A 14,869-nucleotide genomic window follows, 5' to 3' on the forward strand; every position below is an offset into this window, starting at 1 on the left:
CTGTGCGTGTGAACAGTGGCATTCCATTACTCCTCTGCCTACTTCAGAGATATTCCTGTGGGTTTCACATTTCACTTTCTTTCACTTTGTTTTGTTTTAGTACAGTCTCTTTTTTTCTTCTCTTTCTTTTTGTTACATTACTCCTTTCTTTTTCTCCTCATCTTTTTCTTTTCCATTTCATTTCATATTCACTTTCCTTTCAATTTTTCTATTTTCATAGCTTTTCTTTCATTCTTCTGCTCTCTCCTCCTTTACCTTCTTTCCTTTTCTCCACTGCTGATTCTCCCTCCTTTTGTGTTACTATCCTCCTCCCCATGTCTCATTTCCCTTTTCCACAGCCTCCATCCTTTGTCCATTTCTCCTTCATCCTCCTGCGCTAATTGCAGGGGACGATGTCCATTGCCTGATGTGTAATGACTTTGTAAGCCCGGTTATAAAGAGGAGCTTTTCCCTTTATATTGTCAGTTCTTGGCTCGAGCCGTTCAGCGGCAATGTGCAATTTTGTACTTTATTTGCCATTTTGCACGTCAACACAATCTTCGACATGTCAAATTAAATGAACACTTCTGCTCAGAGCTGATTTATATTCAAATTTGTTTTGTCACTCTATAGACTGAATCTGGACTGTAATGGCTTAGTGATTTCCAGATTAGCTCTCTGTCCTATTGCAGCCTACGTAATTGGAAGAGAAAGTGCCAGTGTTAATTATGATCCTGGATGCATCCATCATTGTTTGAAGCACACACTCCCTGTGATTGGGGGCAGCTCATGTGAGTGAGTGAGTGACTGACAGAAACCACTGTCCAGGATTCCCTTCCTCTTTAATGTTCCAGTGGGAAGGGTTGAAGCCACAATTTAGTTGCAACTTGTTGCTCAGTCGTTTCCACTTGGATAAACTAAGATTTTCAGTTTTGCTATTTGAGTTTGAAAATTAGTCAAAATATCTAGCAACAATGCCTTGAAAAAAGCAGCAAGGTGTGAGGTCCAGAATACCACGTTGGTGCCATTGGAAAGCAGCTTGCAGATTTTCTTAGATCTTGACAATTATTGATCTGCCTTATTTTGATGAATCATGGTATAATTCCGGTAAATTGGCTTATCATTATTACATGTACTAAGGTGCAGTGGAAAAACTTTGTTTTGCATGCCAATTAAATAGATCAAAAATGGAAGGTTATGAAGGACAGAAGGGCTAGATTTATTTTAGTTAAAAGCTCGGCACAACATCGTGGGTCGAGAGCTGGTACTGTGCTGTAATGTTCTTTGTTTTATCTTTTCATCACATCTGCACATTGAGGCAGTATAACAAAAACAATAGCAGAATGCAGAGTAAGGTGTTACAGTTGCAGAATAAAGTGTTATAAGTACTGAAAAAGTGCAATGCAGGCAGACAATAAGATGTAAGGCCAAAACAAGATTTATTGAGGGGTCAAAAGTCTATCTTATTGTAGTGAAGGATCATTCATAGTCTCATAACGGCGCGATAAAAGCTGTCCTTGAGCCTGCCTCTCTCACTCCCCCATTCACCTCCACCTTCCCCTTCCCCTCCTCCCCGCTCACCCACTCCGTCTCACTCCTTCCCTCTCACCCCCACCCTCCCCTTCCTCCTCCCTGTCTCCCTCTTCTCCTCCCTCTTTCCCTTTCCCTCTCCCCTCCCCCTCTCCCACTCTTCTCTCTCTCCACCACTCCTTCTCACCCCTTTCCACTTACCCCCTTTCCCCTCACCCCCATAGAACCATAGAACATTACAGCACAGAAACAGGCCTTTTGGCCCTTCTTGGCTGTGTCGAACCATTTTTCTGCCTAGTCCCACTGACCTGCACCCGGCCCATATCCCTCCACACACCTCTCATCCATGTACCTAGCCAAGTTTTTCTTAAATGTTAAAAGTGAGCCCGCATTTACCACTTCATTAGGCAGCTCATTCCACACTCCCACCACTCTCTGTGTGAAGAAGTTCCCCCAAATGTTCCCTTTAAACTTCTTCCCCCTTCACCCTTAACCCATGTCCTCTAGTTTTTTTCTCCCCGAGCCTCAGTGGAAAAAGCCTGCTTGCATTCACTCTATACCCATCATAATTTTACATACCTCTATCAAGTCTCCCCTCATTCTCCTACGCTCCAGGGAATAAAGTCCTAATCTATTCAACCTTTCTCTGTAACTCAGTTTCTCAAGTCCCGGCAACATCCTTGTAAACCTTCGCTGCACTCTTTCAACCTTATTAATATTCTTCCTGGAATTCGGTTACCAAAACTGCACACAATACTCTATTTTCGGCCTCTCCAATGCCTTATACAACCTCACCATAACATTCCAACTCTTATATTTAATATTTTGATTTATAAAGGCCAATGTACCAGAAGCTCTCTTTACAGCCCTATCTACCTGTGACGCCACTTTTGGGGAATTTTTTATCTGTACTCCTAGATCCCTCTGTTCTACAGCACTCCTCAGTGCCCTACCATTTACCTTGTGTGTTCTACCTTAGTTTTCCCTTCCAAAGTGCAATACCTCACACTTGTCTGTATTAAACTCCATCGGACATTTTTCAGCCCACTTTTCCAGCTGATCCAGATCCCTCTGCAAGCTTTGAAAACCTTCCTCACTGTCCACTACACCTCCAATCTTTGTATCATCAGCAAATTTGCTGATCCAATTTACCGCATTATCATCCAGGTCATTAATATAGATGACAAATAACAATGGACCCAGCACTGATCCCTGTGGCACACCACTAGTCACAGGCCTCCACTCAGAGAAGCAATCCTCCACTTCCACTCTCTGGCTACTCTCATTGAGCCAATGTCTAATCCAATTTACCACCTCACCATGTATACCTTGCAACTGAATCTTCCTAACTAACCTCCCATGTGGGACCTTGTCAAAAGCCTTACTGAAGTCCATGTGGACAACATCCACTGCTTTCCCTTCATCCACTTTCCTGGTAACTTCCTCAATCTTCTTTCCCCTCTCCCCCTTTCCCCTCCTTTCCCCTCCCCTCTCCCCTTTCCCCTCCCTTCCCCTCCCCTCTCCCCTTCTCCCCTTTCCCCTTCTCCCCTCCCCTTTCCCCTCTCCCCTTTCCCCTCCCTTCCCCTCCCCTCTCCCCTTCTCCCCTTTCCCCTCTCCCCTTTTCCCTTCCCCTCCCCCTTTCCCCTCCCCTTCTCCTCCCCCTTTCCCCTCCCCTTTCCCCTCCCTTCTCCCCTTTCCCTTCTCCCCTTTCCCTTCTCCCCTTTCCCTTCTCCCCTTTCCCTTCTCCCCTTTCCCTTCTCCCCTTTCCCCTCCCCCCTTTCCCCTTTCCCTCTCTCCCACATGAGATTCATAATCCTCTGTCTCATGTTCCTCTGAGCCAATTCAGGGACTGAACAAGTTACTAAACTCACAGCATTTATTGTACAACCCTTCATACTGTGTGAAAGGATGTGAAGGGCCACCAGCTTCAAGATGTTGACATTTTGAAATAAAAATAGTGTATGCTGTAAACACTCAGCAGGTGAGACAGCTTCTGTGAAGAGTGAAACAGTTGAACATTGCAGGTCTGCGACCTTTCAACAGAACTGAGAAAGAGAATGAGAACTAGAACGAGGATACCTTCTCTAATGGAATAAGACCCACAAGGTGAATGTGGCTGTTAGAAGCATGGTCTTCTTGGTGTTTATGTTGCTAACAACAGAGCTCTGGTGCATGCTGGGCAGACAAATGGAGAAAGATGAAACTGAGCCAAAATTGCTAATGGGTGACTGGCAGATATGCTTCAAAATGTGGCTTTCATGAAAATATTTCTTTTCAAAGAAAAGATTTTCAATAGTTTTACTGACCAACTTAATTGTATTTTGTAAATATACACAAATTTAGAATTTGATGGCTGCAACACACTCAACAAAAGTTGGGACAGAGTTAAAATAAGATTGAAAAGTGCACAGAATATTCAAGTAACACAGGTTGGAAGACTCTACATTAAGCAGGCTAACTGGTAGCAGGTGAGGTATCATGACTGGGTATAAAAGTAGCGTCCATCAAAGGCTCAGTCTTTGCAAGCAAGGATGGGTTGTGTTTCACCCCTTTGTGCCAAAATTCATGAGAGAATTGTTAGTCAGTTCAAAAGGAACATTTCTCAATGCAAGATTGCAGAGAATTTAGGTCTTTCAACATCTACAGTATATAATATTGTGAAAAGATTCAGAAAATTCAGAGACATCTCAGTGCGTAAAGGGCAAGGTCGGAAACCACTGTTGAATGCGCGTGATCTTCGAGCCCTCAGGCGGCACTGCCTAAGAAACCGTCATGCTACTGTGACAATTATAGCCACCTGGGCTCGGGAGTACTTCGGAAAACCATTGTCACTTAACACAGTCCGTCTCTGCATCCAGAAATGCAACTTGAAACTGTATTATGCAAGGAGAAAGCCATACATCAACTCAATGCAGAAACACCGGCGCCCAAGCTAATTTCAGATGGACCGAAAGACTGTGGAACTGTGTGCTGTGGTCAGATGAGTCCACATTTCAGATAGTTCTCAGAAAAAACGGACGTCGAGTTCTCTGTGCCAAAGATGAAAACGACCATCCTGATTGTTATCAGCGAAAGGTGCAAAAGCCAGCATCTGTGATGATATGGGGGTGCATCAGTGCCTACGGCATGGGTGAGTTGCATGTATGTAAAGGTACCATTAACTCTGAGGCATATATTAGGATTTTAGCGAGACATATGTTGCCATCAAGGCGACGTCTCTTCCCACAACATCCATGCTTATTTCAGCAGGCCAATGCCAGACCACATTCTGCACGGGCTACAACAGTGTGGCTTTGTAGACACAGAGTGCGTGTGCTTGACTGGCCTGCTGCCAGTCCAGATCTATCTCCTATTGAAAATGTATGGCGCATCATGAGGAGGAGAATCAAACAACGGAGACCACGGATTGTTAAGCAGCTGAAGTCTTATATCAAGCAAGAATGGACAAAATTTCCAATTGCGAATCTACTACAATTAGTATCCTCAGTTCCAAAACGATTAAAAAGTGTTATTAAAAGGAAAGGTGATGTAACACAATGGTAAACATGCCTCTGTCCCGACATTTGTTGAGTGTGTTGCAGACAGCAAATTCTAAATTTGTGTATATTTACAAAATGCAATTAAGTTGGTCAGTAAAACTATTGAAAATCTTTTCTTTGTACTTTTGTCAGTTAAATAAAGGTTCACGTGAATTAACATATCATAGATTTTTGTTTTTATTGCATTTTGGAAAATATCCCAACTTTTCTGGAAATGGGATTTGTACTATTTGCCTTTTTAACTACTTGTTGGACCTTTCTGCTAACAAGTGATTCATGCACTGGTACACCTAGATCCTCTGAACTTCACTCGTTTGCGGTTTCTCTCAATTTAGATAATTATCTGCCTTTTGATTCCTCTTACCAAACTGTATGACCTCACACCCAAGCATGTTAAATTCTATATGCCAGGTTTCTACCCAGCCACTCCATTCATCTATATCCCTTTGCACAGTCCGATTCACATCGTGACCTTCCACCTGGCTTTGTATCGTAGACAAACTAGGAAACCTAATGTCTTGTTTCATCCTCTGTGTTATAAATAAAACTGATTCCTGAGCAAGTGCCTACTGGACTGGATTTTCTCCTGCTTTACTGTTTGTTCTAATAGGCCAGGTGGGAAGCTTCACTCTGCATGTCTGACAATGGAATAAACAATTGCTTTATTGTTTTATAGAAGATTCTGGTGTGCGAGGGTGCAGATGCCCCATTGTGTTTTAGATGGAATCATTATCCTTCCTCACCTTCAGTTCTTTCTGTGATTTTATTCATTACCTTCGTGAGTAGAGTTTTCTGCTCGTGCAATATCCTGCACATGCTTATAATCTGACATTTGCAGTACATTTACAATGTTCTATTGTTCGATCATACATTCAGTAGAGTAAGTTTTAGCATTGAAAGAGATTTTTTTCAATTTCTTCTGAAGATGCCTCCCTCTTTCACAATTGCCAAACTGATTCTGTGAATAAATTGTGTATCTCCAGTGTAATTGTAGAGCTCCCCCTCTATCTAAAATTATAGTTTACCAAATGATGCCTTTAAACACCATTGTTTAGTAGAAGTACTTCTCCAATGGGACCAGCTGGCACCAGTTAATTCAAACAAAAATTATTGTTGACATATCAGAGGATTTCATACTTGAAATTGGTCATCTACACAATGAGATAAAATTTGATTTTCATTGAATTTTGGTTGTGGTGGAGTGTAACGTATCTTGCCAAATCTGCAATGTTTTGGATGAGGAAACTCCAGGACAATCAAAAGAAATCGAATTAACAGTTTGGGGCTATGCACTTGTGTTTTCTCAGGAGGTTGAACTCTGCCGCATCAACAGCCAGGATAAGTTGGGCCTAACAGTCTGCTACAGAACCGACGATGACGAAGACGATAGCGGGATCTATGTCAGTGAGGTAAGTTACAGTGGAAAGACACGAGCCAACAATGATCTTTAATGGCCCTGACTTGTGGATTGGCAGTGTGCCAAGCATTGTCACTTCTAATTGCTGTGGTAAATTGCATTGCCCAAGTAATATGATTATTGCAGCCTGTTTTCCTTAAGCAAGTGTTTCAATAGTAGATCTTAATTACTGAGCATTGTCAGAGGGGAAAAAGAATCACAAGATAAAAATCTTATACAAAACTCTATTTGAATAACAACTGTATTAGTTCAGGGCAATAATTTAGGAATAAATCAATTCCTAAATTGATTTAGGAAATATTATATGCTGGACACTGTGTAATTAAGAGGTATAGTATTAGATATGCCCAAAATTCTCAAGGTTGCCGTTTGTGATGCAGTCCTTCCACACTGATAAGCCGCATCTATGGTGAGAAGTTACAGGAATGGTACTGTCAAGAGCTTCCCTTTTTTGTTATGATTCTGAGGTTAAAAAGGTTTTCTTTCATTGCTTTCAGGCAGAAATAGAGATGCTCTTACTCTAAAGCAGGTCCTGAAATTGAACTAGTTATTTTGGTAAGGTCGTGAGATTGTGTGGATTGGAAGCATGAACCTATTTGACTGGCCCCTTGAAGGAAAGGAAGTCACTTAATGTCGTGAAGGTGGAATTCAAAGATTACAGTCATTAGGAAACAAAATTGTGAAGAGTGTTTGGCAATAGGTTATCAAAAAGTAATCATAAATGAGATTTTAAAAAGGGTCTCCATTACAGAGTAATAGCGGTTTAGGCAAGAATCCAACAGTAAAATGAGAGAAATGAATAGCTGAAGATAGCAATCATGCCAAAGGTGATGGATAGAGGTGTCTCTCAGTTACAGGGTCATCATTCAGCTCTGCACGATGTTGACTTTGATAGAGTATAATTTGTATTCCAAATTTGGCAGCAGACAATAACAAGAACTAGTATTAGACAGGAGCACCTATTAATCATGAATGCCACAGATCATCTGATCATCTAAACAATGGCCCCTTCTTAAAATTCCTATTTGTTGCTTATCTCATATGGCAGATTAAAAAAAAGTATAAATTTTCCTTCCCTCAATTCTGTGCAGTGTTTGGCTGCTGTGATTGAACATCGACAAATTTGAAATTGTCTGCTGCTGGTTGGGAAGTAGCAGGCGCAGTAACTACAGCATAGTATACATTGGGGGAATGCTTTGATTAAGCCTCTGTAGTCTCTGAGAACAAATCTTTTTATTAGTCTCTTGCCCCGGGTTATAAATGCCGAAGTATGGAAATTAAATGGTATCTTTGGTGCTTGGTCCTTTCTCAATCAATAAATGACATTTAGAAGCATGCTTAGACTGCAGGTCCTCTAGTGCTCAGCAACTTTTCCTTTTGAACAGCACTCACCTTTAAGATGTCTGCAGTCAAACTGCTTTTCCAATAGGTGAGACCTGATCAGCTCAGCTCACTGCAGACTTCATGCAGTTTTGTTTTGAAGAGATATTCTGTTTCTGTGGATCTTGTCATGGTCCTAACTGTGCACAAGTACATAAGAATCTTGGGGTAGTCCAGCATTATTTAGACTACCGGACCATGACCATCAGATTACAAAGGAAGACAGTGCCTGCTGAGATACCATTTCCTGCATTTTGTCCACCATTGGCCAATGCTAATTATCAACTGGCTATAAAGGCACAAGTGAATGGTCAGCATTACCTTTTGGGACCAGAAAACTCAAAAATTCCCTTCCTAACTCCTGAGCCTGCCTCTTCTCAAATGTGGTTAATGCTGGAAAAAATACCACAGATACTGGAAACCTGAAGTAAAGTGGAAACTGCTTGAAATGCTCAGCAGTGTAGGGAAAGTATGTTTCTTATGTTGTTGATCTTGGGAAAAATACAGCAAGATTTAAGTCACAGAGAAAGGACGTAGGGGCTGAAAGGACAAAAATGGTTAGACTGCATTTGGAATATTACGTACAGTTCTGGTCACCTTGCTGTAGGAAGGATCTAATTAAGCTTGATAGGCTGAGAAAAGGATTCACTGCAATGTTGTCTGGACTGGAGGGCTTGAGTTAAAAGGAGAGATTGGATAAACTGGGATTGTTTTCCTGTACCAAAGGCAACTGAGGGTGAAATTACATTAAAATTAAGAGAGGGATTGACAGAGTAGATAGTCGGTCTGTTTTTTTTTCTCCAGAGCGGGAGAATCTTAAAATCAGAGAACATTGGTTTAAGGTGAAAGGGGAAGGATTTCAATGGAGATCTTAAAGAGATGGAAGTGGGAGAGCAATGTCTGCACTATCAGAAGAAGACGGGGAAGAGATCTGAAGGCCAGAAATGTGAAATGCTGGTTGTTGAAGCACTGAGACTGTAGAACTCAGTGCTAAATCCAGAGGCTTTAAAGCCACAAGCTCGTGTTGGAATAGTGTAGTTGCCCAAAGAAAGAGTAGGATGAAGAGCTAAAATGGCAAGAGCATTCCTGAGTAGTGAAAGGAGGTGGTCTTCAATGTGCTTACTCAATCTGCGTTTGGTTTCTCCAGCATTGGGGAAAACCACATCATTGTGAATGTACACTGAGCACTGGATGTACCATGCTGAACTAGATGAAGTGCAAGGGAACTGTTGTTTCACCCAGAAGGACTATTTGGCTCCCTGGATAGTGAGATAAGAAGAGGTAAAAGGACTGGTGTTGCATGAGAGAGCATTGTGAGAAGGGGAGTGGGCATTGGTAGAGATGGAAGATTGAACCAGAGCATCCAAGAGGGACCAGGCCTTTGGAATACCAAATGGCGAGAGTATTAGAAGATATGTCCAGTTGTGGAATCAGGTCAGATCTGTCCATGAATTTAGAAGTTGTTGAGCTGCAAGATGACACTGCTGCAGGAGGAAGGAGGGATCACTGAAAGCAAAAAGTGCAGGAACTGGAGATGAGATGTTTCAATTATGGTGAAGAGGACACCAAGGGTTAGAGAACATGGAAGGCTCTAGTGCGTACACTATTATCATCAGAACAAACTTGATGAGGCTAGACTAACTGTGAAAATTAAATTGATTCCTTGAAATGTAGTCAAGATGTAGTGAAGTCATCTGTGGACCTAAAGTGGACTTTTGCTATTCAACTAAATCATGGTTGATCGACACTGAATTCCATTTCTCTGCTTTTAACAATATTTGGTTGCCAAAGGATTTGAAATCAGTCACCCAGTAGCCTAACCTCAAGCATTATTTTACCTTTGCAGGTTGACCCAAATAGTATTGCTGCCAAAGATGGGCGCATCAGGGAAGGAGATCGGATTGTACAGGTAAATATGGAAAGACAAGACACTTTTGCCGTGACCAGAGTAGAAGGCGTATTGCAACGTGAACGAAACAGACCTTAGTTGTGCAGCTAACTCCAAAGGTGCACTTGGGAAATGAACTGAGAAAGATCTAATTCTTGTTGTGCACAATACAGGTTGAGTGTGATGAACACAGCCCCACAGCAGGCACCACACCATGCTTGGGCCAGTCATGTAGTATTGTTGCCATTGCAACTCTCAGACTGGACCTTGCTGGATAGCACTCCAGTTTGGCAGAAGCCAGGACATAAAGAAATGGACTTTTCAAAGCAAATATAAGTTATAGAAAACAAATCTGCTTTGGTGCAGAGAAAACCACTGGCTTTCCATTCTTTACTGAACTCTTTGTTTGCATGCCAGCGTTAAATTGCTTGCCAAGCAATAGTTGCACATAAGGAAATCTTTTTATAATGTCGGCAGAGTTCTTGATCAGTTCTTTCCGTTTCATTTATGGCTGCTTTTTAATCTCCACCATGGGTGTAACAGTGCAACCTAACCAGATGTTGCAGGCAAAGAGGGTTTATAATGGCGTCCCACTGGGACTAGAATTGGGATCGTTCCTTTCTCCTTGATGTCTATTCATGAGCTAGAGTGGAGTATAAGGGGCATAATTTCAAAGTTTGCAGATGGTGTAAAATTTGGGAATGTGGAAATTCATAACGGACTCCGCTTGAAATATATCAGCAGGCAGCAAATGAGATCTCGTGCAGAGATGAGTGAAATCGTTCATTTGAAAAGGAAGACTGTGGAAAATCACTTCAATCTAAACAATACAGTTTTAAAGAGAGTACTAGTTATGTACATGCATACAAAAAAATCTCTGGATCAGAATAAGACGAGCTGAGAAAGCTGTAATGAATGTAGGTGGGAGCTTGAAGTTGTTTAGGTAAAACGCAAACACGGTGAGCAAACCTGCTACTTCATAGTTCAAGTGCTATCTGAATAATTTCACCTTAATCTTAAATTGGCATGGCATGTTGGGCCGCTGTGGTGCTTTATGGCCTGGAATTTTTTGCATAGTCTCTGATGGCATCTCAAGAACATAGCTGCTGTTGCTACTTTATTTGATCTAGCATTGCCTGCACCTCTCCCAGCAACACTGCTTGAATCAGAGAAGGAAGCACTGTACAGCATTGAAAGGCATTTTGGTATGAGAATGAACAAAGAAAATGAAAATATTGCTGGCCTGGCAGTAGGGGCTCAGCCATACCTCCTGTGATGTTGTCTATCTGCCAATTAGTGAACTGGTCAAATCCTTTTGGCTTTCTTGGAAGTATGAATGAAGCTGTTATTTCAGTTTCCTTTCTGTTTCATTGACCTTAAATTGCTTGCTGTCAGTACTCCAACTCAGACCAGTGCTTCAGCCCATCAGCATTGTATCTGCTCTCCCATATTGGTCCAGCTACGGCTTGACATTCATCCTCACTGTTTAACTTTATCAATCCTTCCAATTTTGACGATTGTTGTCTGTCCTCCAATCCCAGCTCAATTATTGTCTATAGATTTGACCACCATTGTTGTCACAAATCTGGACCCTAAGACTGGATTGTTATCCCTCCCCTTCCCCATTGCTTCCTGTATTTAAATTGACCCTGCCTTTTAAAAAAAGTTTCTTAGAACTTAATTGTTTGTTGAAGTTTTTGGCTTCCTGTCCTGATGTATGGCTCAGTGTTAAACACCTTGGATTACTTTACATCTTTAACAACATTATATAAAACATGAACTCACTCTTGTTCGTCGTGCTGGATTTTCTTGTAAGAATAGAATGGACACTTTAAGTGTGATAATGAATAGGCTGTCGTGTTAGTTCTCAAGATGAGGTGGTATGTTTTTAAGACTAGGATTACACAGTGATATTGTGTTTAAATTGCTGGTGGATTGGCCAGTACTTGCATCATGACTTGAAGCTCGAGTTGGGTGATTCAAGTCTGTTGTCAAGTCTGATATAATCATCCAATCTCATTGGGAAACTGAGACCTGACTTTGACCTACTAATATGATGAGCTCCTTTCGTCTGCTCTTAGCAAAAGTCTTTAATCCCATGAAATTGGGTGAAGTTGCTCAGGCGTCTGATAAGAGATGGCATCTTCAACATCACATTGGTGCAGCAAATGATGTTCTCCTTAGTCTGCAAGTTAAAGGTTGTTGAGTGTATTTTTGGCCGTGGCTTGTAATTGTGTCGACAATCCTCCAGAGGGAGAGTGCCCTGGGAATTTTGTTGTTATTCATTTACTAACTCATTGGCCACAAATGTTAGGAATGGAAACTGCAGAGACAAACTAGCCTTATACAAGAAATATTTTTTCTTTATTGTTCCCATGGGTTGGAACTTTGCATGTGGCACTTACCTCACTTTGACAAAGCATTGTGAGTCCATAAATCTCTTTTACTGCCTGGTAAGTCGGCAGTGTTTCCTGTCGAATAAATGTAAAGGGCATGAGTTATCAAGACAATCTTCAGTCTGAGAAATGTCACGAGAAAGCCAAATGGCAAACTTGTGAAGTATACTCAATATGTTGCTGATGTTCCTTTGTTACTTTTGACAAGGAGCTTTCATTGTTTGTTTATACAAACCATTTATACTGTAATGTGTACACATACTGAAAACTACAATGCAGCTTCTTCAAGGAGAGGTTTAAAAGTCTCTGCAGCTGAATACTTGGGAGAGGGTGAAGTTCACAAACTGCAATATTTGTTGTGGTGTTACCTCTTTATAATTGGGGGAAACACAAATCTGACTTTCTTTAGTGCAGCTGTGCATTGTGTGTTAACTAGGCACGAGATCTCATTGGAAGCTGCATTGACAGTTTCAAGAATGGAATAATGTGCGATCTTTAACAGATTTGTTCTGAGTGTGGGACAAGCCACTGAATCTGGAACGTATTTGAAAACACTTGTGCCTGATGTTAATTGTACTGATAAGAGTTCTCTGAATTTTCTTTTTGGGTAAAAAGAAGCAAGGGAGCTCAGTCAGACTCCCTGGTGTAATGACAGTATTACAAAAATACACTGGACTATCAGTTACATCGCTGCCACTGGCACTCCAAAGAAAGGCAGTTTAATCAATTGTGATGCCCAAATCAGAACACTGCTCCTTATCTAAGTATTTGTTTGCAGCTCAGTTGCATAACCTACAGCCAGAAACACCCACTGTCCACACCACTCTTAACCCTCGAAGAAATGAATTTTAAATCCACTACCAACTTTCCAATTAATGTAAAGTGGTTTTTTACTGAAAGAGAAGTCCATAGTGGGTCTGTGAGGTGTTCCGAGGCAATGCAGCATTGTTTCTAATTGCATCCCCCACCAGTGTGGAGGTTGACTGATTCCAGCTCCAGCACTATTATCTCTGAGTGACACTTCCATTACTCTGAAGAGAAAAAAGATGGACGTCATCTGTCATCTACCAGGTAATTGTGTTCCTGGATGTATGTTGCTTAGGCACATGTTGGACATTTATGAACATTACGGCTTCCTGTTATGTCCAGCTTCCTTTACCAATCGATAACAACTTCTGCAGTAAGCACATAATTGAGTGACAGCACTTACTGCTGTGATCCCCAAGTGGAGTCTTTTGTGTGAAAAACCATGTCAATTCTTAATACAAATGAGCTGTAATTTGCTTTTTACTACATTCAGGGTTGATGTGGTGAAAATAAATGATATACTTTTTGATTTGATCTCTTCCTCCTTGTAGATAAATGGCAAGGATGTCCAAGACCGGGAAGAGGCGGTGGCATTGCTCTCTAGCGAGGAAAGCAGAAATATTCTACTGCTTGTTGCGAGACCTGAGATTCAGGTAATCACTGATTTACATAGAAAAGGGCATCTTTCGCTTCCTGAAAATCTTCATGATCAAACATTATATTTTGGAACACCACAAGATCCCAGAACAAATAATAATATAAATGGCAGTGTTAGTTGAGGTATGGATACTGCCCAGGAGAGCTTTACATTTTCACTTCTGCTAGGACTTCTAACTTTCCTTTAGTACTGCAGCTGAAGGATCAGGCTGGTTTATGTTAAAATCTCTGATGAGGGGCTTGAACCTGCAATCACACTGCTAAGAGAGTGAAGTTCAAACTATGGTACTTCCCCGTGATCCCCAAAAAATAGTGGCCAGCTGCGATGTTGGAGCTTCTCACAGCAGATAATTGTGCTTAAGCCAGAAGTTCCTTGAATCTGCTGTCATTTCTTGAAAAATTTAATTACATGTTACTTCCCTGCTGCTTTATTCCCCCAATGTTCCTCTTTCTTCCACATTACCCCATCCCATCAATCTCCTCTCATTCCCTGCTGAAGATAGTTTTTCAAAGTCCTAACATGTTATTGCGTTTTAGCTTTAGCAAACTCTTTCAGAACCCTCTAGGTTCCGTAGCATTTGACACTGTTGAATTTTACTGGAGACTGTAAGTTGGAACAATGTGAGAAGCAAAATGGATCTGCTGAGATTAAAACCTAGTTGCTTTGCATTCCGTTCACTTTCCACTGGACTCAGGAATTCCAGCCCTTTCAAACCTTTCGCGAATAAATCACGTGAATGAAAAAGCAGGAGTTCTGGTAAAGGGACGTAGTTAAATATTCAGACTTTTTAGATCATCCTTTGTGTATATTTTCCAAATAAACTTGTAACTGTTTAAATGTAGGCAAGTGATAACTAGCTAATGACTGTTAAACCCATTTTCCCCACACACTTCTTGCAGCTCTGTGCTTCAAATATTTATCCAGTTTTCTATTAAATGAATGAACGCTCATATTCCAGTAGCGAACAATAGCATGCTCTGACAACCATGACATATAGAAATATCTCTGAAACCCTCTGTGACATTTTAAAATTGATGAGCCCTTGTTGCTGATGCTCCAACCAGTAGAAATGTGCTTTCCTTGATCATTCTGTTTCAACTTGGGGTAAAAAAAAATCTGTTCCTATAGAAATGGTCCCAGTAATTTGAGTCATTCTTCTTATCACAGTTCCCTAATCCAGGCATCATGCTTTCCAAATAATGTCTTAATACAGGGTTGTTCAAAACTAAAATTTGTCTCTACAATGCAGTACACAAGTTCATTGTTGCATCTGCA

General features: G+C 41.2%; 1 protein-coding gene across 4 annotated transcripts in view; it reads left to right on the forward strand.

The window, feature by feature from the left end:
• Positions 1-14,869, forward strand: part of LOC132398425 (PDZ domain-containing RING finger protein 4-like) — a 470,759-nt gene that overhangs the window by 438,653 nt on the left and 17,237 nt on the right. For all 4 annotated transcript variants that reach the window (XM_059977839.1, XM_059977840.1, XM_059977841.1 and 1 more), the window contains 3 exons: positions 6,356-6,457; positions 9,692-9,754; positions 13,488-13,589. In XM_059977839.1, coding sequence (XP_059833822.1) covers positions 6,356-6,457; positions 9,692-9,754; positions 13,488-13,589 — 267 coding nt within the window. The remainder of the gene's footprint in view (positions 1-6,355; positions 6,458-9,691; positions 9,755-13,487; positions 13,590-14,869) is intronic.

Source organism: Hypanus sabinus, chromosome 8 (genome assembly GCF_030144855.1).
Source record: "Hypanus sabinus isolate sHypSab1 chromosome 8, sHypSab1.hap1, whole genome shotgun sequence".
Lineage (NCBI taxonomy): Eukaryota > Metazoa > Chordata > Chondrichthyes > Myliobatiformes > Dasyatidae > Hypanus > Hypanus sabinus.